Source organism: Nematostella vectensis, chromosome 10 (genome assembly GCF_932526225.1).
Source record: "Nematostella vectensis chromosome 10, jaNemVect1.1, whole genome shotgun sequence".
In the NCBI taxonomy this organism is placed as follows: Eukaryota; Metazoa; Cnidaria; class Anthozoa; order Actiniaria; family Edwardsiidae; genus Nematostella; species Nematostella vectensis.
The window spans coordinates 1930008-1953986 of NC_064043.1; the positions used below are offsets into that span (position 1 = coordinate 1930008).

The 23979-nt window shown below is 39.3% G+C and overlaps 2 protein-coding genes across 3 annotated transcripts; one reads left to right on the plus strand and one right to left on the minus strand.

The window, feature by feature from the left end:
* The first annotated feature begins 4615 nt into the window (after positions 1-4615).
* On the plus strand, positions 4616-6798 carry LOC5512197 (Krueppel-like factor 5). The gene is made up of 2 exons (XM_032381586.2): positions 4616-4942; positions 5462-6798. The coding sequence occupies exons 1-2, from the start codon at positions 4766-4768 to the stop codon at positions 6227-6229; spliced, it is 945 nt and encodes a 314-aa protein (XP_032237477.1). The 5' UTR covers positions 4616-4765; the 3' UTR covers positions 6230-6798.
* An 8230-nt stretch (positions 6799-15028) lies between these two features.
* On the minus strand, positions 15029-23718 carry LOC5512170 (Krueppel-like factor 3). Of its 2 annotated transcripts, none has more exons than XM_032381563.2 (8): positions 23561-23718; positions 23404-23443; positions 20791-20839; positions 20622-20693; positions 20189-20215; positions 18876-19033; positions 17616-17660; positions 15029-17115 (listed from the first exon to the last, which is right to left on the minus strand). In XM_032381563.2, exons 1-8 carry the CDS (start codon positions 23661-23663, stop codon positions 16830-16832), a joined length of 780 nt encoding a protein of 259 aa, XP_032237454.1. In that variant the 5' UTR covers positions 23664-23718; the 3' UTR covers positions 15029-16829. The 2 variants fall into 2 exon arrangements, with proteins under 2 accessions (XP_032237454.1, XP_032237453.1); XM_032381562.2 differs by having other exon boundaries at positions 18876-19036.
* Positions 23719-23979: the final 261 nt, after the last annotated feature.

Genomic DNA, 23979 nt, shown 5'->3' on the forward strand with positions numbered 1-23979 from the left:
GGGGAGCGTTGTGTGACTTCGACACGAGCGGTTACTAAGGCTAAAGATATACCAACCAGGCATTCTTTGAGGCGACAAAACCTCGTGCAACCTGTTTGACTACAGCGAAAAATCCTCACAAACTAAGTGGTGTGATTTATTGTCGTAATTGATTGAAGCCCTATGCAACCAACGCCTGCATTGTTGGCCAAAGTAGCCCACTGGCCTGGCAAACATTTCCTTTGTATTCAGGGCGATGCAGGACAATGTTGGCGTCGATTACATGGGGCTTAGACGTTTCTTTAGATCGTCGCAAACCAGGGGACGTATTGTATATACATCTTTTTAGCAGAATTTCTTACGTTTTGTCAATGACGTACCATTGTCTATTGGTTCCTAAGGTATTTCCTCGTCCTATACATATACTACTTTAGTCTGTTAGTTGTCCGGAGTCCGTAAGACTGCGCTCAATGTTAAGTACACGTTACTGTTAGCTGTTACTGTTAGCGAGAAATCTCGGTAAGTACGTCATATATACGGAAGGAGTATAGCACCCTGCCTACCATAGGCCTCAGATTCGTGGCAGTAGAGAGACATTCCAGACGATGGTAGAACGGTAAGTTGCTGGATAGCATGGCTACAGAACAAGGTCTCTTGAGGCTCTCGTTCACGGCCTTCCCGAATGTTATACGCTTCTGTTATCACAAGCCGAACGACTGCTAATCTATTTACCCGAATGTACCTCGATCGTTATCGGCATGTGGTCGGAGTTAGCTATTGCTGTACAGCCAATTAACGGAGCATTCCGAACATTCTCCGGCGGCGCACCCAAGCCGCAAATAAACATCGGTCAAGTATCGTGTGGCCGATTGACGTCAATGCGGTCATTCGAAACGTTTCGGCGCATTCCGATCGAACTCGTAATGCTTTCGCCGCATCGAACCGAAGCCGAAAATGTCTCGGCGTGGCGTTTTTCACGTGTTATTTCTCTTCGGTATGTCGATCACAATAACGAAAATATGTAAACATTTGGACGCTTCTGTCAACAAAATAAAGCTACTTTGTGTCTTTCACATGTAATTATCGATGCGGCAGGGATGACGAAACAAGTTTCCAATCTCTCCTTTTCATACTCTACTTCAAAACAAAATAGCCCTGCCAAGCTAATTGTCGTACTAGTTATATACCTATTTTATTTATCTGTTCCATCCTACTGTCGATACTGTAAGGATTAAGATGTGCGATGTAAGCTCCTAGCGATAAATGTGAGTTCGCTGCGCGTTTAGTTTCCCTCCGTTAACACTCCCTGACGGCGCATCTATCTCGCTCCAGGGATGACTTACACCCTGTCTGCTAAAAACAACTCTCGTCGTGCGTTTTTGCTCTTTGTTGATCTTGGGTCGGTGCTCTCTTGTTATGTATGGTTTTGGCTTGTTCTTGTTCCGTGGTAGAGGATGCCCAAAACACCCTTCAGAAATGTAAGAATCATAGAACCAATCGAAACCACATCTCTTATATAAACATATCCAAATTTTGCGATTATCTTTTGCCAGTGTATCGCCTTTTTATCTTCTGGTTTCAGATAATACACGATCCGATTTTAATCATACACCTACCACCCGTAAGAGATCTCGAACCTACATGAGCAAGCAAGGAAAGATATATGGAGATGTATATTTCTTGGAACTTTATCCGTATCTCGCAGCGGAAGCAGATCTCGGAAGACCAAGAAGGCCCGCATGTAAACAAGGATAATGAGTCAGCGTTAATAAGCTTGTGTCCTCTGTACTACTATAAGGAGAAAATGAGTCAGCATCGCTTAGCTTGTGCTCTATTTATTCCTAGTTTTTCGACTCTCTGGTAGAGTGCTCGATCTAGCGCGATTACAGGATGATCTAAGCATCACCCGTCACTTCCTGTCGTAACAGGCAACCGGTATCATCCGGAACAACGACCGGAAGTGGCTTACGACCGGAAATGGGCTTGAGCGTGGATATCCTGCGGAGCTCTCGCTAGCACGCTAACATCTCGACGGGATGCGCGGGTATTTTGCGGTATTTTGCGGTCTGCCGCACTTCGCTTCCTTAGTGATCGGGCACGCACTCTCTTGGGTTACTAGAAGGTAACAGTTGCGGCAGAATTGTGTTCCGCTATTGTTGGCTTGTCGAGGCTTGGTAGAGATATATTCCTATGTCCCTTCTGCATATGATGAGGTCTATAAATGTCAAGAGAGTATTACCTGTCCCAACAATGTGTTACAATGTAAAATGAATTTTAAATAGGGTGACCATCAAATAAATGCCAGACCTACACAACCATTTTATGATTGAAATAAATACGCAACTACGCTTTTGATTTATTCGGTAATAATACAATGTGGTGTTTCTTTGTAGACGACCTTCAATGGTCAACTCATCTTGAATGGTTTCCCGCATGGTTAGCCAAAACAACAAACGAAACTATTTTTGTCTCAAGCGTTAAAAGATAATGCTATTCATAGCTCATGAACAAACCTACCCATTCTTTGGAAATCTGTCTGCATCCCAATTATTAATTACAATATAGTATAATCTTCGATAATTCTAACCGGTGCTTAGTGTCTGCAGGTGACCTTTTGTAATCTCTTTACCAATCTAAACTCTACTTATTTTAAGAGGATCTATTTAGACGTCGAGTCCACCCACGAACACAATCCGATACACTTCGACAGCTCGGGCTTTGATCTGTCGGCTCTCCGATAGCAGGCGCCGCACCTTCGCTGATAAGTCAGTCAAGCGATTGAAATCCGATGAACACCGATCAGTTTCGCCCTGCAGGGTTCGCTGCTCGGCCATGACCGGAATTCTTGTAACGGCAAGGGTCAAGAGATTATCACTGAAAAGTGATCGCCATTTTCTAAATACTTCCGAGCGATGAAAATAAACTACCCAGCCGTGTGTGTGGAAATTTATGGAAGTCAGCGCATGAACAATTTAATTGTTCGAAACTTGTTTTCTGTTTTTTTTTTTGTTTAACCACAAGCATCACCTAGAGTCTAGAACATAGAAGTCCTCCGATACTCGCAAATGCTTTGCATTCACGAGTTAAAATATAAAAAAAATTGTTCTGAAATATTAATAGAAAGAAGATAATAGAAAAGAAGATGTTTACTGTTAAAAAGCCTGAAGGCGTTATCTACCGTAGCAATTGAGTCAGTGTAATATTACCCCTGATTCCGGAGCAATCACCAAAGTATTTGACAATATCCCAGACATCTCAACTAAAAGTGCCTTGTGGAGCAACGCTCTGTCACTGACAAATAAATAATTCCTGTTTTACTATCAATATTTTTATTTTACTGGTAAACGCCCTATTTACGCTAGAGTTTGCTTAGTCCGCGAGAGTTGCCAAATATTTGTCTCTGAGGACTATATATGCCATCGCCCAAGGGTAAAAGATGCTCTTTTACTGTTTTATAAAAGCCAAAATGTTGGTTGGTGGGATTCTACAACAAACCAAACTTTTTTTTCAATAGCAATACAATGGATTTTGTTTTCATCCCATTGTATAGTTGCTTGGCATAAACGTCCGATATTTTCTAATCCAATAGCCGTACTGTCAGGTTGGAATAAATGTTTCAATAGCCTGTTCGTAGCAAGTTTGTCTTAAATAAATACTCCCTATACACATGTATATGTAGCTTACGCTAGTAATACATGTGTATAGGGAGTATTTATTTAAGACAAACTTGCTACGAACAGGCTATTGAAACATTTATTCCAACCTGACAGTACGGCTATTGGATTAGAAAATATCGGACGTTTATGCCAAGCAACTATACAATGGGATGAAAACAAAATCCATCTACATCGTCCCTCTACTGTCGATGTAGACAAAAAAGTTTTCCAGTGTTTTTTTCTTCTTTTTTTAGATCCGGGTTTATAAACAACATACTATTTGCTGGCTCTTAGACGCGATTGTTTACGATTTTTTGTGTTTCAGCGGTTTTAGTGCAGTTGTTTTTGTCGTATGCTAATTAGCATGTGACCTTAGCTAAAGCCGAAAATAGATCGAAGCCGATAATAATACGAAGATTAACGATCACCGCCCGATTACTCCCGATATGGGCATGTTTGCTCGGTAAGAACAATAGACAATCGTTCGGGGACAAAGTTAAACAAATGGCATAAAGATTCGAAAAGTTTTCAAATTATCCATTGTTTATTAATGCTTTAACCACCTAGAAATGCGTTAAGAGTGCAAAACAGTGACCAAATTGCTATAATTGAATGCGTGCGATGACTCTACGAAGTCCATCGGAATTCAGCCGAACGTTCCAGGCCGGAAATCGCTGTCACCGACATATCATCTCGGATTTCAATCGGCTGTTCATAATTTTCTCGGGAAAATCAACAGAGCTGAACAGTTGATCACTCATCAAATAGCCATCTACATATCAATAAAGACTGGCCAATCAGATCAGAACAATCTGACCTTTGGGGTCATTGACGTCACTAATAGCAAATAATCGATTCTGATTGGCTATTGGGAGTTAAGTATCAGGGTCTGCGCCGTGTCAAATAAACAATAGCATTTTATCACATCCACCCCAATTGGCCATATTTGGGCAACGGTTGCTCATTACCAGTTTGCTCGAAGAGATATAAGCTCAGTGGAGCGATGTCCTAGGTTAGTCGATCAAGCGAGTAGACTCAGAAAGAATCGAAAAATATACCCAAATCAGTCAAATAAGCGTGGGACGCTTTGAATTCTATCGCTTAAGGATTATTTAATTGGATGTAAGGATATGGCGTTAGCTGTTCCAGTAATACAGAACGCGCGCGCCGTGTTAGAAGACGAACTCGGGTGTAGTACAAGCCATGATAACCAACCGCTCACTTCTACTGTCCTAACTATGACTAGAGCGGCTACTACAGCTTCTACAAACTTACTAAATGTCCCCGGAACAGAAGAGTGGCAACAGGTGAGACTCATTTATTATTTACGATAAATCACGCATTCCGATACGGACGCTTTGCGTATTATAACTCTTGTTTACTCGTTCATATTGTAACGCGTCTAAAGAGTCTAGTATTTTTTGTCTCAGCATTTGTCTCTTACTGTCCACAGCTGTGGCTTCAAATGAATGATGAAGTGTTTTTAGTATTTCTTTATTAGATGTTAGATAAGTTCACCAAGGTTTACAAAGAAAAATAACGATGTGGGTTTAGCCCGCTACATTTTCACACATTTATTGATAGACTCAATGGATAGAAATTGTTTGGAACGCTTTTACTCTTGACACGGTTTTATCAATTAAAGTTATGTCTCTCTTTAGTAAAAGTTTCTTGAGATTAGAGGGATAACATATTGCAGTGCTTGGGATTTCGCGCTCAAATGCTTACGTGGTAGTTTTCACAATGGCGACTGATCAGTCTCTTGTTATTGTAATGTTGACTCGATGTTGTACTATCTGCTAATGTTCGATTCTCTGTGATTTCAGACGAGATGGGAGATGGATAAATACCTCTGTTGTGCTCAACCTTCGCCTATCATGCCAGCGATCGCAAATTTGAGAAAAAGAAAATTCAGACGCGAAAGTGCCAACGTTGTCAACGATTTTTTCACTTTTGACGACGATGACGACTCTGCTTCGGCATTATTCTCCGATAAGGACTTGGTGTCCGATAAAGTATTTATAACTGACAATTCTACAAGCTATCCTATGACTTTTGTCAGTGAATCGTCGACAGTGTCCTTCGTTAACCGGACATTAAATCCGAACGTTGTGTCAGTGAGTGTGCCACAGCTCAAAGTTATCCCTCCTCCAAGCGACTACACAGTTATATTCCCTCCTACTCCGCCGAATTCGAATCCTGGGTCACCGGAACAAACGGCGCAAATTCTCCTCTCTCACCCGCTTGGTCCACCTCCACCGTACAGACCTCAAGCTATCCCGTTAGGTAGTAACCGACGAAACTCGCCTGAGCTTGCGAGACGAAGAATACATCACTGCGACCATCCAGGATGCAAGAAGGTATACACTAAGTCATCGCATTTGAAGGCTCACATTCGAACACATACCGGAGAAAAGCCATATAAGTGCAACTGGGAGGGTTGCGAATGGAGGTTTGCTCGATCTGACGAGCTAACCAGACATTTCAGGAAACATACTGGGGCCAAACCATTCAAATGTCAGCACTGTGATCGCGCCTTCGCCAGATCTGATCATTTAGCACTGCACATGAAGAGACACCAGCCACAGCACTAAAATGGCTTTCAACGACAAACTCTCTTCAACTGCGAAATGGCCTCCTGAACAGTGAGCTGGGTTTTAAATGCATTGTAATTTTTTTTATTGCCGCTCTTAGATGGGGTACCGTGCACTTTCTAAGTGTTGTGTTGGCTTGTGTTGTTTACAGAATGTGACACTGAGGACAAATGGACGTATATTTGTCAGAAGGAAAAGTAACTTCGAATTATTGCGTTAAATGAACTTGTATTTATTCCGGGCTACGGAAAAAAATCAATTTTCATGAGAATTTAATCGCCGGGACTTGGCGTGTTTGTTGTGACCCTGAGCGAAAGACCCTTTTGCTCTATTGGTTTTCTAAAAAAATGGAGAGACATTGTTAGATGCGTTGTAAATAGTTGTTCAAGTTAATAAATAGAACAAAATAGGATTCAGTTTTTGAAAAAAAATATACAAGAAAAGGACAAAAAGAAAAGATGTATTTTATGTTATGGTAAGCTAGATCCTTTATTGAATGATATTTAAAAGACACTATTTTATTTGTAAAATAGGTTTATGAAAAAAATTAAAGAACAAACCGTTTTCAATAAGGTGGAATGTGTTCGTTTTGCAATAGCACGAAGCCCTCGATTACCCTAGCCCATGGTGAGTGGATTATTTCATCAACTCCCACGTAAAAAGAAGTAAACAAGCGGCCTCTTGAACACTGCTAACAATCATCTTTCACTTGAACATTATAAGTAGGGGGTTGTAGGGCAATGGCACGAAATACTTGCACAAAAATTAAAACAGGACGTTTCTCTTGGCTAAAGGTTTATTGTGATTCACTCTTGGCAAATGATGCAAGTTTTTCTGTTTATGTCAAAATGTTCGTGCCAGCATTGAGATTTAACTTTACAAACGAGGGTAACGTTACCTAAAAGCAATTATTGAATTAGTGGTTTCAATAGTTGACCCCATCCCAAACGTCATTGTCAAAGTCGAAACTATCCAAGATCGTGATAATAGCCATACATTCTTCACCAGTATTTATTAAGACAGCATGATGCAATTCTCTACAACGTAAGGTAGTTGTTAATAGATCATTTCATTCTAAACTGACGTATCTTTTTTATCGAACCTTCCACTGGATGGACCTTTTTCAAGCCAATAAATAAAACTTATGAGAACAGAATTGTCAAAGTCGCGCCGTGTCGTGACTGCTGTAAGAGATTTCTGTCAGTAGAATTTGTTATTTGTGAAGCATCCTTAACCAGTATCCTATCGTGTGAAAGAAACATTTTAAAAAAATTAGGACAACATACCCAAATAAAAAATAAAACTAAAATCTCTCGTAAAAACAATTCTTTGCATGTGGTCCGGAGTGTGAAATGAAGCTAGGATGGTAAAAAGCAGCACGTAGCAGACACTTAAAAACAATATAATCACCACAGGAATCGTCTGTAGCTCCAACTGACTTTTATACACTTTATTCATATTGAATATTCTATTTAATAATGATATAGTGCTAATAAACAACATATGCGAATACCATAGCATGATAATATAATAGAGCACACGCTCATTTGATCATGCTGGCGGCACAGATAAGATTATTTGATAAATGAACTGATACCGCGAAAAATAGATCAGCGTGTACATGCTCTGTTCAGTTTTTAGCCAAATTTTCATCATTGTTAAGTAACTGTGTTTGGCAAAGTACTCTAAAACGAATTAAATATTGGCCGTGATTTCATACAGGCAATGTTATTTTTGATTGGTAATGTATCGACCCCGTGTGTCAGTCATGGCAGTCATACGTATTATCGTAACGGTTACAATGGCAGTCATACGTATTATCGTAACGGTTACAATGGCAGTCATACGTATTATCGTAACGGTTACAATGACAGTCATACGTATTATCGTAACGGTTACAATGGCAGTCATACGTATTATCGTAACGGTTTACTCATTGTCCGTCATGACAGTCATACGTGTTATGGCAACGGTAACAGCTTAACTTATTGAACAGCACTTGTTTACTGTGGTCGCTCTCGTTTGGATGTTTATGGTTACAGAGAAACTAGTTTCCCGGAAACTCTCATCAGCGGAATAAAATAAATCACCGTCGTCGTTACCCTACAAAAACAGCTCAAGCTGAAACCGAGACATTTCCGTCACAGCTGTTTGGCCGATTTACACTCGACTTGCTTCCGACACGTTTCACTGACGCAATTTCCGAAACATTTGTTGCCGCGATACACTTTAACACTCCGCTTCTACTTACAGAGTGAAACATTACGAACTTTGTCCGAGTGATTCGTCATTTCCGGACTTCAAGTTTCGAATGGTCACGAGCAAGCAACGGGTAATTGCGAGTGAGTTGGCGTGCTATCTCCCACGGCTAGGCTGATACGGGACTCAACTACTTCAAGTTGAAAAAACGTTTTTTTTTTTACCTTTCTAGTCTCGTGATCTCGTTAGGAGGGAAGCGTGACCGACAAAAAGGACGGCTGCGCGGGAGACTAATACCTACCCCGTGCCATATTGCATTTTTAGAAGCATTCAAGTCCCCCCCCTCCATATTTAATCGTGCGCGCGAACAGTCCCCGACGCGCTAAACTGCGAATCATCGTGACAAATAGAAATACTTTCCCCGATGCATAACCATTCGCTAATTCACGCTTCCTCTTCACGCTTCACGCTTCCCACTTCCTCTTTCTCTTAAAAAAATATATAATTGATAGAAAAATGAAAAAAAAAATCTATAAACGAGTATAACAGAAAAATACCCCCAGAGTCTGCGCTTAATCTTGGGTTAGATTCTCCGAAAATTCTTTGTTATTATTTTAAAATTTTATAGAATTTTAAAATTTTATAGATAAAAACATACTAGTAAACAAAATTTCGGGGCGAGAAAGCAATCCGACAACTCGCCCCGACATTTGGTTTACTAGTATAACGATAACTATACTATTAAATGAAATTACGGGGCGTAAAGCAAAAACGACAACTCGCCCCGAGATTTGGTTTACTAGTACTAAGTAATGATAATACCTATAAATTACGGGGCGTAAAGCAAAAACGACAACTCGCCCCGAGATTTGGTTTACTAGTACTAAGTAATGATAATACCTATAAATTACGGGGCGTAAAGCAAAAACGACAACTCGCCCCGAGATTTGGTTTACTAGTAGTAAGTAATCATAATACCTATAAATTACGGGGCGTAAAGCAAAAACGACAACTCGCCCCGAGATTTGGTTTACTAGTAGTAAGTAATTATAATACCGAGAAATTACGGGGCGTAAAGCAAAAACGACAACTCGCCCCGAGATTTGGTTTACTAGTAGTAAGTAATTATAATACTTATAAATTACGGGGCGTAAAGCAAAAACGACAACTCGCCCCGAGATTTGGTTTACTAGTAGTAAGTAGTTATAATACTTATAAATTACTGGGCGTAAAGCAAAAACGACAACTCGCCCCGAGATTTGGTTTACTAGTACCAAGAAATTACTGGGCATAAAGCAAAAATGACAACCCGCCCCGAGATTTGGTTTACTAGTAGTAAGTAATCATAATACCTATAAATTACGGGGCGTAAAGCAAAAACGACAACACGCCCCGAGATTTGGCTCCTGTCTGGGCCTCCCTTCCTGAGTACCTTGCAGAGCTTATCGAAACAGTGCAACGAAAAGCTATTCGAATAATCTACCCTTGCCTTAGCTATGAATCAGGGCTCAAAGTAGCAAAAATGGACTCACTTACAGTCCGCAGAGCAGAACTGTGCCGTCGATTCATGGCCAAAGCAAGATGCACTGAGCCTATAAAATATATAATACAATCTGGGACTGAGGTCGCCCATGGTTATTCGCTAAGGGGGGGTTGCAGCCGTGTGGATAAATCAGTTGGTGTAACTGAAAGGTATAATAACTTTATCACAATTCGTTTCCAGTAGTTATGCTAGTATATATTTATACATTGTTAAGTGTAGTGTGCATCGGCCGACATACTGTAATTTAGCTTATGCTACAAATTATGAATAAACTATTATTATTATTATTATTATTATTACTAGTAATAAGAAAACAGAAAATTCTGCAAGTTATCGGCAGAAAGCAAAGTGTTTCTATTAATGGCGAAGTGGAGAAGGGGGGATAGAGCAAATCAAATTATAAGCTGACCATCTCCTGTCATTTAACTTTTTGTATGAAGAAGCAGGCCCGTACCCAGGATTTTTCTTGGGGGGGAGGGAGGGAGAGAGTTTTCTGATAAAAATCTAACCACCTCCGAAAGAACAAAAAGGGACTTTTTTATGCCTTTGCAGTATCTACACGGGACGTTTATTGCCAGATTTGGCTAATACCAGAGTGATCTAGCTTATAATTTTGAGTTTTGTCTACAAATAGCACGACTACTGAGAACCAAAAGTAGACTTCCGGCTGTTATAGGGGGATGCGTTCGCACCCCCTGCAACCCCCCCCCCCCCCCCACCACCACCACCACCACCCCCCTGGATACGGTTCTGGGTCCGTAGAAACATTTTAAAAAGAAGCCCCGATCCCAGCACTTGTCGCATGCCTGGGTGTGTGTCGGCGACGAGATCAGCTCAAAGAGAAGGTGAACTGTCAATCAATCATGTCTCATACCAACATCATATCATTGGCCGTAACTAGGCAAGTTTTCGAACAATGGAATCAAGCGTTGTTTCACTCCCTTCTTATTTTATATAGAACCTAAATACGAAGTTAGGTTCGGAGAGGGCTCGGACCTAAAGAGGCTATGGTTACACAGTACCGTTCAATTGTTTCGAGTGAAAACAACGATCCCTAGGGTTTTTAGACAAGAGAAATAGAAATGGAACGAGAGGAAACTAAAAAGGGTTTCGCTAACTCAAAAGACAGGAGACCTTTCGGATTATAAGGTTAGAAATATTTTATTAGCCGAGTTCATTATTCAACATAAATTGGGGATTCATTTTTGTTTATTTTATAGAGAAATCGCTGACAAAGTATCCTAATTCCCGTGAATAAACCAAACCTCGGGGCGTGTTGTCGTTTTTCCTTTACACACTGTAATTTCTTGGTACTAGTAAACCAAATCTCGGGGCAAGTTATCGTTTTTGCTTTACGCCCCATTATTTCTCGGTATTATAATTACTTATTACTAGTAAACCAAATCTCGGGGCGAGTTGTCGTTTTTGCTTTACGCCCCGTAATTTTTACGGTATTATAATTACTTATTACTAGTAAACCAAATTTAGAGGCGAGTTGTCGTTTTTGCTTTACGCCCCGTAATTTATAAGTATTATAAATACTTACTACTAGTAAACCAAATCTCGGGGCGTGTTGTCGTTTTTGCTTTACGCCCCGTAATTTATAAGTATTATAATTACTTAGTACTAGTAAACCAAATCTCGGGGCGTGTTGTCGTTTTTGCTTTACGCCCCGTAATTTCTCGGTATTATGATTACTTACTACTAGTAAACCAAATCTCGGGGCGTGTTGTCGTTTTTGCTTTACGCCCCGTAATTTATAGGTATTATGATTACTTACTACTAGTAAACCAAATCTCGGGGCGTGTTGTCGTTTTTGCTTTACGCCCCGTAATTTATAGGTATTATGATTACTTACTACTAGTAAACCAAATCTCGGGGCGGGTTGTCGTTTTTGCTTTACGCCCCGTAATTTATAGGTATTATGATTACTTACTACTAGTAAACCAAATCTCGGGACGAGTTGTCGTTTTTGCTTTACGCCCCGTAATTTATAGGTATTATGATTACTTACTACTAGTAAACCAAATCTCGGGGCGAGTTGTCGTTTTTGCTTTACGCCCCGTAATTTATAGGTATTATGATTACTTACTACTAGTAAACCAAATCTCGGGGCGAGTTGTCGTTTTTGCTTTACGCCCAGTAATTTATAAGTATCATAATAACTTACTACTAGTAAACCAAATCTCGGGGCGTGTTGTCGTTTTTGCTTTACGCCCCGTAATTTATAAGTATCATAATAACTTACTACTAGTAAACCAAATCTCGGGGCGTGTTGTCGTTTTTGCTTTACGCCCCGTAATTTATAAGTATCATAATAACTTACTACTAGTAAACCAAATCTCGGGGCGTGTTGTCGTTTTTGCTTTACGCCCCGTAATTTATAAGTATCATAATAACTTACTACTAGTAAACCAAATCTCGGGGCGTGTTGTCGTTTTTGCTTTACGCCCCGTAATTTATAAGTATCATAATAACTTACTACTAGTAAACCAAATCTCGGAGCGAGTTGTCGTTTTTGCTTTACGCCCCGTAATTTCTCGGTATTATAATTACTTAGTACTAGTAAACCAAATCTCGGGGCGAGTTGTCGTTTTTGCTTTACGCCCCGTAATTTCTCGGTATTATAATTACTTAGTACTAGTAAACCAAATTTTGGGGCGAGTTGTCGTTTTTGCTTTACGCCCCGTAATTTCCCGGTATTATAATTACTTACTAGTAAACCAAATCTCGGGGCGAGTTGTCGTTTTTGCTTTACGCCCCGTAATTTATAAGTATCATAATAACTTACTACTAGTAAACCAAATCTCGGGGCGAGTTGTCGTTTTTGCTTAACGCCCAGTAATTTCATTTAATAGTATAGTTATTGTTATACTAGTAAACCAAATGTCGGGGCGAGTTGTCGGATTGCTTTCTCGCCCCGAAATTTTGTTTACTAGTATGTTTTTATCTATAAAATTTTAAAATTCTATAAAATTTTAAAATAATACCACTAAACTTTCTCGCCTTCAATTTCATTTACTAGTACTAGTAAGTTAATTTGCTAAGTTAGCTAATATATGAATTCCCATAACTCTTTGAGGGCGGGTATTCTGCTCCGTATAATCTAGAAAGACTACAGACCAGTTGTAGAAAAACTAGATGGTCTGCTTAGGCGTGGTGTAGACAAACAGAGTAGCTGCGCTGTTTCGAGCGTTAGCCCTTCGTCTGTTCGTCGGAGATTTGTCTGCACTTGACAAATCATAAATACTTTATAAGGATTTGTAAAATCCACTAGGGAGTGGATCATAACAAAGTCTGAACCATTTGCAACCAGACCAAAAACGACAAACATAAAGAGTTACATGTGTGAAATCAGGTAAGGATAAGAGTGGACCAAAACAAGTCCTGGAACCCCGACAAATTGTTAACCTCTAATGCAACCAAAGAAAACGGTCCAAAGTCCTAACAAAAATAATAACAAAAAAACTAACCTCATTTGCGTGAGATGACTTCATGGACAAGAAGTAAACAGCTAACAACAAAAACAAAGTACTTTTCTTATCCTATTACTACCCAGTCAAACACTTTAGCTAAAAGGTATTGCATTACATAAGGTCATAACGACTGTTAAGGAGGGGGGGGGGGGGGGGGTGGGCGTTAAGGAGACTACTTTTTGTCATCTGGAAAAAAAAACTAAAGTATCATAGGCAAGCCTCTCTACCAGAGAGCCACGAACCGGTGACGACGACCAGTCGTTTGGTTGCCAAGCATATGTTGCCCAAGGTACAATTATGTACAATATACTGAAAAAATGAAGGCGGATAAATATAATCAGACAAAGTTATTGGTGTAATGGCTGCTACACAGGGTAATAGACATATCTTCCGGTATGTCCATGATGGCTAGGGAAATTAGTCATGGTATTTGAAGATTCCTTAATAAGAAATTACCCCCTTTATGCAGCCAAGGGGGGAGGCGCGCACCCTGCGCACCCCCCCCCCCCCCCGTGTACCCGCCTGACTAGCTGTCACACCAGATTAGAAAGAATCTTCTTGTTGCGGGAATTAGTGTATCTACCAAAGATACCAGTCAATTATTGTGGTTTGCATTGAACAAGGGGAGCCTATGTAGCGCTCATATAGGTGGCCGTGTCCCCAATTTGAACAAATGACCATAAGGGGCATGACTGTGCTCCTGAGTAAGTACGCAGCTGCTTTGTCTCCTATTATCTTTGTTCTACAAAGGAGTTCTTTTGTCTCTATTCTTCTCGTTTTTTGTGTCGAGGTGCGGATATTGTTCATTTGCCCAATCAAATTGCAGCTTGTAAGAGTTGCGTACTGACCCGTGCTCCTCCATTCTTAGTATCCTGTCTTGCCTGTTACGGCCTGTAATATGTCTACCAGCAGTGGTTGCTTGGCAACTGACCAAGGGGAGAGGATAATTTATTGGGCAGGTTTTTTTTTACTCTTCAACGGCCCACAGGGTACCCAACAATTCTAGCATGTTTAGATCCCTGCTCTTCAGAGAACCACAGGGTACCCAACAATTCTAGCATAATGAGATCAAAGAAAAATTACTTCTTTCAATATACAATTCAAATATCACCCATATTCTAAAAAGTAAATTAAATATCTTATCAACCTCACTCTCAAGCTTTTGATTGTAAAGAATATGATATCAATTGAAACAAGGTGGCATTTATCCTACTGTGTACATTCTGCAAGACCAAATCTTATCAACTAGAACATCTAGGCTATAGGCACAGCTATAGTGGTATGCCAAGAGTGAGCTGAGAATATCTACTCAAGCAACTGTATACAAAGAAATGCTATGTAATATATGGTCAGAGTGTTAACTAAAGCATATTTAAGTATAAAAGGACCAGCCAACAAGTACTTGGTAGTGGTTTTCATTAACCTGTGAAATAAAGTGATAGTCAAAGCGTAATAGTCAGAAAAACACAAGAGAACCATGGAATTGGATCACAATAAAGCGTAATAGACTAAAGTGTAGCTCACAGGTTAATAAAAATCACTTTAAACAAAGGGTGAAATATTCTTACTATCACTTCGTTGTTTTCAGTTCTTAATTCCTTTTTATTTAGATATGATCCTTCAATAATTGATATTTTCTTAGCTGTGGATAAGTAATACATAAATCACTGGAACTAAATAAAAAGTGAAAATCACTACCATAACCTGTCAAAGCACTTCCATTTGCACAATCAGCTATGAACTACATTGGGGAACAGTCTAGCAGGAATTACAAAATGTGCCACTTAGGCAGTCTAGATGCTGATCTTCCCATCAAACAGCGTCTAAACTAGGCCTTTCATTTCTATAACACTTGCTACAGCGTAATCCATTTACATGATTAGAAAACCTGGTATTGAAAGCCCTTTAACCCCAATGTACATGGACTGCGCCTCTCAAATACAGCCCAGACAAAACAGCTTCTTTTCTTAAAGATCTTGCTATTTTTTTTCAGGAAAACAAATATTGAATAAACACTTCAAAATACATTCTAACAAGTTAAGCAACAACCTGAAATTGCTTTAAAAGGAGCAATTCAAAGTTGAATTTTCATGTTGTCTTGCAGGTTTTGCAAGACATGGCCCATTAGTTACACATTACTCCTGCAAATCCCTGAAATACAGCCTTCATTTACCCTTCATTTCCCTGACAAATACTCTTTAGTATGTGAAGCTTTAAAAACAATTAATTAGCTATATTTGTATGCACATTTTTGGGAAAAACCCTAGCCTTTACAGTGGAGAAATTAATATGTGCCTGGTCACCATAACTATAAGAATGAAATTGCTGTAAATACCCACCTAGGCTTCTTAGCTTTTTGGTCCCACAGGGGTCTTAACTAGGTCTTATTAGAAGCTGGAGACTTATTTTATAGTTACTAATGAGAGCTAATTTATAAAACAGTAGCAAGTGAATACCAGTAAGACTTTCAGTGGTTTTAGCATTCATGACTAGAAAGGATTTGGTTGCATGGCTGTAAATGTCAGGCTTGTAATCACCCATGTGCTTGTGGCTTAGGAAACAGGGCAATTAATTGAAACTAGGTGCTTTAGAAACAAGCATTTTCTTTAATGTTTGGTGATAAAATGAGCATTTGCTATAGTTAAAAGCTTGGTGATTAATCCATGTTCTAAGTAAATGGGTAGTCTCCCCTGTAACCGTTCATGATTAGTCACGCTAGTCGGCACTAGAACAGCTGCAAGAGAGACTAGTAAAAGGCCTGTCAGTGTGAGGTTCAGGGATGTAAGAAGAGCCACAGTGTCTCCCTGCAACCTTATTAATGTGCAGTAATGGTAACTAAATAGAAAGAACACCTCCCAACTTTATGCATAAAAGGCTGATTTTAAACTCATCCACGGCAATTGAATAATTCTGGATAAAAATAATAGAAAATCAGACAAAAGTATTTAGCCCTTTGAGAGTGGAGAGGCATTCTTTGCATTATTATAGGTGCTATTAATTGGCATACTAAGTAGGGTAAAAAAGCTGAATATTACAATTCCCCTCTGCAAGCCCACGGGTGCCACACCCTTATGAGGGCACCCGTGTTATTGTCACACTTTTACAGTACCCCCCCTGTACAAAGCCACACCCGTAGCCATCAGGGACTCGTGCTATATACAGTGGAAATAGTTTTCCCTATTTAAAACAAAAATTAAAGTTGCACAGCATAAAGAGGGCTCATTGCTTAAGGTAAGCTGTATTGTCAGCTGTCTTGAGATAACTCCATATGTTAGTGCACCAGGCACCTGAGGCAGGGCCGGCTGGTGCTGTGCCCCAAGCAGAGTGTCCTGGGTGCATCACACCCTCAGCAACTATGAGCTGCAGCATTCCTCAGGATTATTCAGTGACGCTTCATGTGTAGTGACAAGTGATCAGAGCGTGAGAAACAGCGATCACAGTGCACACACTTAAAAGGCTTTGCACCCGTGTGTTTGCGATAGTGTCTAGTGAGTTCATCTGACCGAGCGAATCTCCAACTGCACCCCTCCCATGAGCACTTGTATGGCTTTTCTCCGGTATGTGTTCTTCTGTGTGCTTTGAGGTGCGAGCTCTTTGTGTAGACCTTAGTACAGCCTTCATAGTCGCACTTATGGATTCTCCTTCTTTTCATGCCATCAGACTTCAATCTGAAAAACCATAAAAAAATGTCACCTTCCCAGAAGTAAAATCAATAGTTCATACATCCCAAAATGAAAACTTTGAACCATAAGATATGTAGCTTAAATTTCATAGTTGGATACTCCTTCTTTTTATGACATCGGACAAAACCATAAAAGATGTCACCTTCCCAGAAGTTAAATCAATAGTTCTTACACCCCAAAATGCCAAAGGATGAAAAGTGTGAACCAATAGATAGCTTAAATTCTATTACTTATAGATTTCTACATTTCATTTTTCAAGTCTCATGTTCAACAGAACAAAGAACTAAACCATTTTCAAATACATAGATATGCATTTTTCTTATTTATCATTACTTAACGTCTACAAAGTCTAGATAAAAAAGAAGTCTGGAAAAAATGATAGACCACCCAAATATCAACCAGGCTTTAGACCTCTAATCTAGGCAAACTTTTCTAGGCCACACAAATCCATGGCATGAATTGCCCAATAGACAATAAAAACTTACTCTGAGGACCGTCGAGCATCTTTAACCATTGTGGGACTATCACCACTGCAAAATATGTAAAAAATGTATGTTAACCCATTGACTCCTGGCTATTTTTGAGCTGAATTTACAAAAAACAGACTGAAAACAGATACCTCCCCCCCTATTCTGAGTTTTATACAGCCCGTCAAAGTCAAACACAGCTGCACCTAGTCTGCAGTATCAAAGCTTTCCAACAGTGCTTTGCAGCCCCACTTTTAATCCCTCTTCGTTGTGCTGAAGCCAGCACAAGTTGATGGTTGCTTGTATTTTTCATAAAAAAAAAGCTATAAGCATATTAGAAGAGTGTCTCAGGACATCATGAAGTCTATTGGGGCATAATTAAGTGCTTTGCTTATGGATATTTGCAAGCAAAGGTGGATTCATGATGATTTTTTCTTGTTTGGCTCTGCCTGGATGAGAAAATAATTTTCTGATGAACCACCACAGCTCTCCTAAATGCTGTCTTTTCTGTGACCAAATTGATTCCAAAATTGTTTACACTGCTATTCTGGGTCTGTATGACCTGGAATTGATTTGTTTGGCTTCGGGGTGAAAAGACTTATAAAAATCCATCTGACTTTGGGGAGAGGAGTGTTGACTGGCCATCCCCTCGTGAATTTTTCCCTGGATCTCCCAGGATGCTTTGCAATTTGTAAAGGCATCTTCGTGGTTTTACAAGCCTTCAAGGAGTGGACATTGTGTTTTGAGGCCATGGAAATGAACCTGGAGGATCAGAATAAAGGTATCTATTTGTGTCTTGAGCTGTTTGCTGATCTCTCTCCCTTGTGTGGTATTTTGAGCGTTTTATTGAGAGGGGTGATTCTGCTTTTCTTTCCTTGTTCGATTTCAAATTTGTCAAAGAACCTGTGCTATTATTTGGCTTAAGAGTAGTTGCCAACACCTTGGTTGGATGCATATCTTCAAGACCATTTATCCCTTAGACTGATGCCTGAGTATCTTCATCTTGTTGTGTTTAGTTTGCATTTATGAATTTTTTGGGTTGTGGGTACTTCCCAAAGCCGGTACAGGCCGGTTGAGGGGTCAATGTGTTTATTATCAGGAGCAGAAATCAAAATCATACAAGCACTTAAGTTAGATTTTGTTATACCAAAACCTAGCCTGGTAAATCAGATCTGTAACCTTTAATAAGCAGTCCAGACAAAGACTCTAAAGCGCACGTATGCTCAAAAACAATGATGCCAATAATTTTCATAATTATTATGTAATAATGTTACATACTCGTCAGAAAGCATGTGTGGTGATAGTGCAGGTTGGTAGGGATCCTCGTGAGGTAACATGTACTCTTCTTTTATATGGTCCCCAGGGGATACAATAACAGTTGTCGGACTTTCTGCACCATTGCATCGGCTTCCTCCATATCGAGTAGGTGACTCAGACTGCTGTGAGAAGAAAGAAACCATCCTTTTTATACCTTGGTAAAACACTTGAGAACTGAAAATGGGACATTTATTGAAGCTCCCTTATGCAGGGCTATTCTGCATCAATATTACAAAATCAAACAAACATATCAAAAATTGAACAAATATAAAAAAGAAAAAGGAAAAAAATATTACAAGGAAAATAATATCTATTTACAATGTGCTTCAATTCCTGCAACTTGTTTTATCATAGGTAGCCCAGGCTCACAGCGAGGGTAGGTTTATTACAGAGTTTGTATGAGCGTACAGAGTTTGTATAAGTGAAATATGTTGAAATATGCTGATTTGAAAATAAAACAGTAGCTTGAAGTTGCTGCTACTCAGGAATTTTTCCGTCGCCTTCTGTATATAGAATAGACAAGGTTGTAAACTCCGACAACCGCCAAATTCCAAAGTGCTCAACAAATCCACCGATCCTTTCAAAATCCAGACTCGCATCGCAAAAAAAACCTCGCAGAATCATAGCACACATATTTATCTTTACAACCATACCTTTTAATCGTCTATTCGTCCCCGTTTTGCCATTTGAGCGGCAAGAATCTTTCTTTTGAATTTGAAAATATTTGTGATAGCGACGCTCGATGGGCTGTTCGTGGAGTAAAAGACAATACACGCCATGCCAAATTCTACCAGCCGGGGTAGGGTGCTTCGCAACGTCAAGCTACTGTTTTATTTTCAAATCAGCATATTTATTTCAACGAGATTTGTTCGCTCATACAAACTCTGTAATAAACCTACACTCGCTGTGAGCCTGGGCTGCCTGTGGTTTTATCACACTTTTTTAACAGTCTTGTCTCTTTGATGTTCTTGAATTTGTCTGGAATAGAGTTATATAACTTTGCGCCACACAAAGTGAAGGATCGCTGTCCTGTTTTTAATCTACATTTTGGTCGATCTAGAGACAGCTGATTTCTAGTCCTGCTTCCGGAGACATTGAATAAGGGAACTTTAACAGAAAATCACAACATGACAGCCAATGGGTTGCAATTTTGGACAAAATTGCCTACTGTAATCCCATCTTATTTGGTATAGTATGACCCTTTGGTCTCCATAACATCTATTGAATTCCTTCCTAGAAGAGGGTAAGACGTTAAGTTCAATAGAAATACTTACAGCTTGACCGAATTCTAACAGATGTGCCTAGAAGAGAAATATGATCAAAATTAGTAAAAACAAACAACCATTAGTTTTATTTTAGAATTACAATTAGAAAATTGCAAAATATAATTAGGAGTTGATACCCTCACTGAATTTGACATGAAATGAAATTATGAATGAAATTAATTCTAACTAGCACTTGTTGACTTTGATTTTCAACACAGTAAAGTACTGCTCCAAGAACACTGTCTTAATAAGGATATTTTGTCAGGAATAGCTGTTTTGAGTGCTTAATGCACATCTCTCAATGTCATTGTATTACTGTGGTTTCTATATATGGTCATGTGTTCTGACAATAAACCATCTTTCATGTTGTGTTAAGTCAAAAGCTCCATTAAAGGTTGAACTACAGATTTATTATCACCCACACAAATCAACCAAGAATCACCTTGTAGTCTTCATCATCTGCTGGGACCACTCTGATGACAGTGGTTCTTTGCACATGGCCATCAGGGTCAAGCTGAGAGAAAATTCAACAAATACTCACTTTACTTCCCCGACAATATAGGGGTACTAGGAAAAACAGGAGATGAATAAAAATATATAGGATCAAATACCTGGATAACATGAGGTTGTGAATAACAATTCTGTAAGGCATCTCTTGAGCTAAAAAAAAAACACATAACAATCTAAACTATCCCAGTAATATTAGGGTTATTAAGACTGCATAAGGTAATAAGACTACACAGTTAAACGCAGTTAAACAGGCTTCACATTTCTAAAATACTGTTATGTATTAAGAATGACCCACCCTAGAACTAAGGAACACAAGCTTCTAGTAAGCTCACATATGTTCAACAAGTCAAATTCGGAGCCGAGAGACAGAAAGATACTACCCTGTCTCGACCTGGAATCAAACTGGTTTCAGCCGAGGAGAGAGGCCCCATACACTGACGTGCTAACAAAGTGGACCACCTATAATTGGAGTAAATCAATTCACTAACAAAGAATCACAAGGTATTATGCCATTGTTGGTATCTCTCAGGGTTTAAAACTGCTGTTGAATATACCAATTTTACCTTCATTTTAGGATACATTTCATCTTATCAACAATCAAATTTGACTTTTTAGGTTATTTTCCCCTGAAGCAGTTAATGTCTAAATAACGTAACGTCTTGAAAAAAAAAACTGGATTTAGGAAACACAAGAGAGGAGAAGATTAGCTTAAAGCAAAAAAAAAAAAAAAAACAGCTGTTATATACAAAAAAGGTATATCTACTTCTACATCACACTGAACCATAACAGCAAGTTAAAAGAAGTGAAATGTCATGCACTCCATTTTGTTAGATGTATCAATCATGGGATGGAAATGCTGTGTATGTATGCCAATGAGTTCTGTATTTGAGTTAAGCTTTAACAGTTTATTTAAGGTGTGGTCATGGTGAAGTATTGATGAGCAGATGCCATGTTCACTGATAACATTAACTTAACTGCCCCCTAACAGGGTAGACAGAACATACAGAAATTAATCAAATGGGAATAACTTAACCCTGATTTGACCTCTTTTATAGAATTCAGTAAAAATTACATATTCAAAAAATTTGTGTAGGATTTGCATATTGTTAATCCTTGCTCATCACACTAATCAATCAGAATTTCAAAAGGCCTCACTCTGATCCTTGAAGATTTGCATAGAATATTTCATCAGAAGCTTTTCATCTTGACAATAGTTCACTAGAGTTCCTATCACATGTCCTACATAACTGAAGGATGAAACTTCTATCCAACTGAATACATTGAAAAAAAATTCATTTGCTGTAATTTTCAAACTAAGGGCTTTTATCTGGGTCCCTTTTCCTCCCCTTGAGAAGTGTAAAATATAAAACATGGCATGTTAAAAGTATCAGTGATTTTTCCATAAGATGAATTAGTTTTGAACTTGATTTTGTAGAATATAAAATTACACATTATAGTATGTAAAAATCGTTAAAGTACTTTTAATCTTAAATTGGGTTGGACCACAACATACACACAAGAACATGAATCAGGTGTGGTCTGAGATAGGTGGAGCGCTTTTGATTACGAAATAGCAAAATAATCAGCTTCAAGCCACATGTGTATTTCACTACCATGTTAAGTTCCAATAAATTCGGATAACTTGAAAAATACACCATGGTTATTTAATAAAAAAAGTGTATCTAGCTTTACATAATTCATTCATACGTAAGCATCATGTACAAGGCGGAGAGTGTTGGGACAGTAATATTTGCAGGAAGATTCTAAAAACCTTATTTTTTTAGAATACCCTCTAGCCAGAAGGGAGGAGCGAACTTCCCTTTTGAAGAACCAAGTAAAGAAAAAAAAACCCAGCCCGTACAAACTAGGCAATAAACCAAACAAGTGTAGAAAAAAAGTAAAATGCCAAGTAAAATTATAAAATCCGTGTGTTTCTTTAGCGTTTTAATAGTACAGGAAGTTCGGGTATTGGCACAGAGAAACACGGACTGGTCGCTTCTGACCTGAAGAATTCGTAGCATTCACAAAAGCCTAAACCCCGAGACTCTACAAACATCACGAGCTTATTCCAACGGAGACTTTATCTAGAATAATGGCTATGACAGAAACCCAGTGGAAGCATCAAATATCTATGTATTATTCGAGTGGACCCCAAAATGTGTGTTCCTTTGGGAAGTAAGCTTCGCCCACGCCGGCGGACCAAGTCAGCAGAAATACAAGTAATAATACCCAAGCGTTCAGTTCCGTGTAACGATTACGAAGTCAAGCCATTCCACAAATGTCACTATCTCGATATCTCAAACATTTGAGCTAAACTGTTAGTATTATTTGGTTATTATTGATATTTAACGAAGTTACTTGTACAGCCCTAACATATGATGGGGGCAAACGATGCCTCCTTCGAATTGTCAAAGGCGACCGACGGAACGGAAAATATGAGAACAAAGATGCTTGAAAATTTTCGGGTCTTAGATATACAATACTATAATCATTTGGAAAATATGAATGGTGTACTAGCATTAAAGACTAGTCAACTAAATGGGATCGTGTCCGAACGGGAAAGCGTCCGCAATACTGACTGGCGTTACAACAACAAGCGTGCATGGAGAGACTCGGGCCACTCGGAGCGCCATTAGAATACGAAATTTTTATCTCGAACAAACGGTTCATAGCCATGGGACCCGGCAAAAATCCCTAAGGATACCAATACTAACCATGAAATTTGACTGCAAGCTTCGCACGTGGCAGTTTCCTCTGCAAAATAAGGTTCAATCATGAAATAACTTGAGAATCGAACGGTGGCGGCCATTATTTACGGGTACAACAAACCAAGAACGGCTCTTCTGAATAATATTCCTTGTATATTCTAACCTTCTAGCAGCGAGGCATCGAATTGGCAGGCTTGGTCTTGCGTTTTCTTGGCGCGTTTTTGTATCGTTCTAGTGTGAGTGGTTCCTTGCTCGCTCGACGCCATTTTGCTCTGTGAACTAAAGGAGACGTAATGACCACACCCGAGCGCACAAAGCACCCAGGGGACTAGGCACGGGAATAGATTATCACCAAACGCAAATGAAGTCAAACGGTCTCTAAGGCGGCCGCCCTTTAAAAGACGCCGGTTTTAAACATTCTCTAACGATAGTTCGGGGACAAAAAAAAAAAAAAAAAGAAAAAAAGAAAGAAAGAAAAAGAAAAAAAAACAAAGGGATGGATTCCAACCCACTGAACTAATGTGCTTATATTAGCATGTGAAATTCAAACTCCACCCGAATGAGCCCAACCCTTGAGAGCGT

Bases quoted from the DNA above. Each gene is read 5' to 3' on its own strand.
- LOC5512197 (XM_032381586.2), top strand. From the start codon at position 4,766: ATGGCGTTAGCTGTTCCAGTAATACAGAACGCGCGCGCCGTGTTAGAA. The intron at 4,943-5,461 runs GTGAGACTCATT...CTGTGATTTCAG, and splicing joins GAACAGAAGAGTGGCAACAG to ACGAGATGGGAGATGGATAA.
- LOC5512170 (XM_032381562.2), bottom strand. From the start codon at position 23,663: ATGGCGTCGAGCGAGCAAGGAACCACTCACACTAGAACGATACAAAAA. The intron at 20,694-20,790 runs GTATTTGATCCT...ATTTTCTCTCAG, and splicing joins CACAACCTCATGTTATCCAG to CTTGACCCTGATGGCCATGT. The intron at 20,216-20,621 runs GTGATTCTTGGT...TTTCTCTTCTAG, and splicing joins CAGATGATGAAGACTACAAG to GCACATCTGTTAGAATTCGG.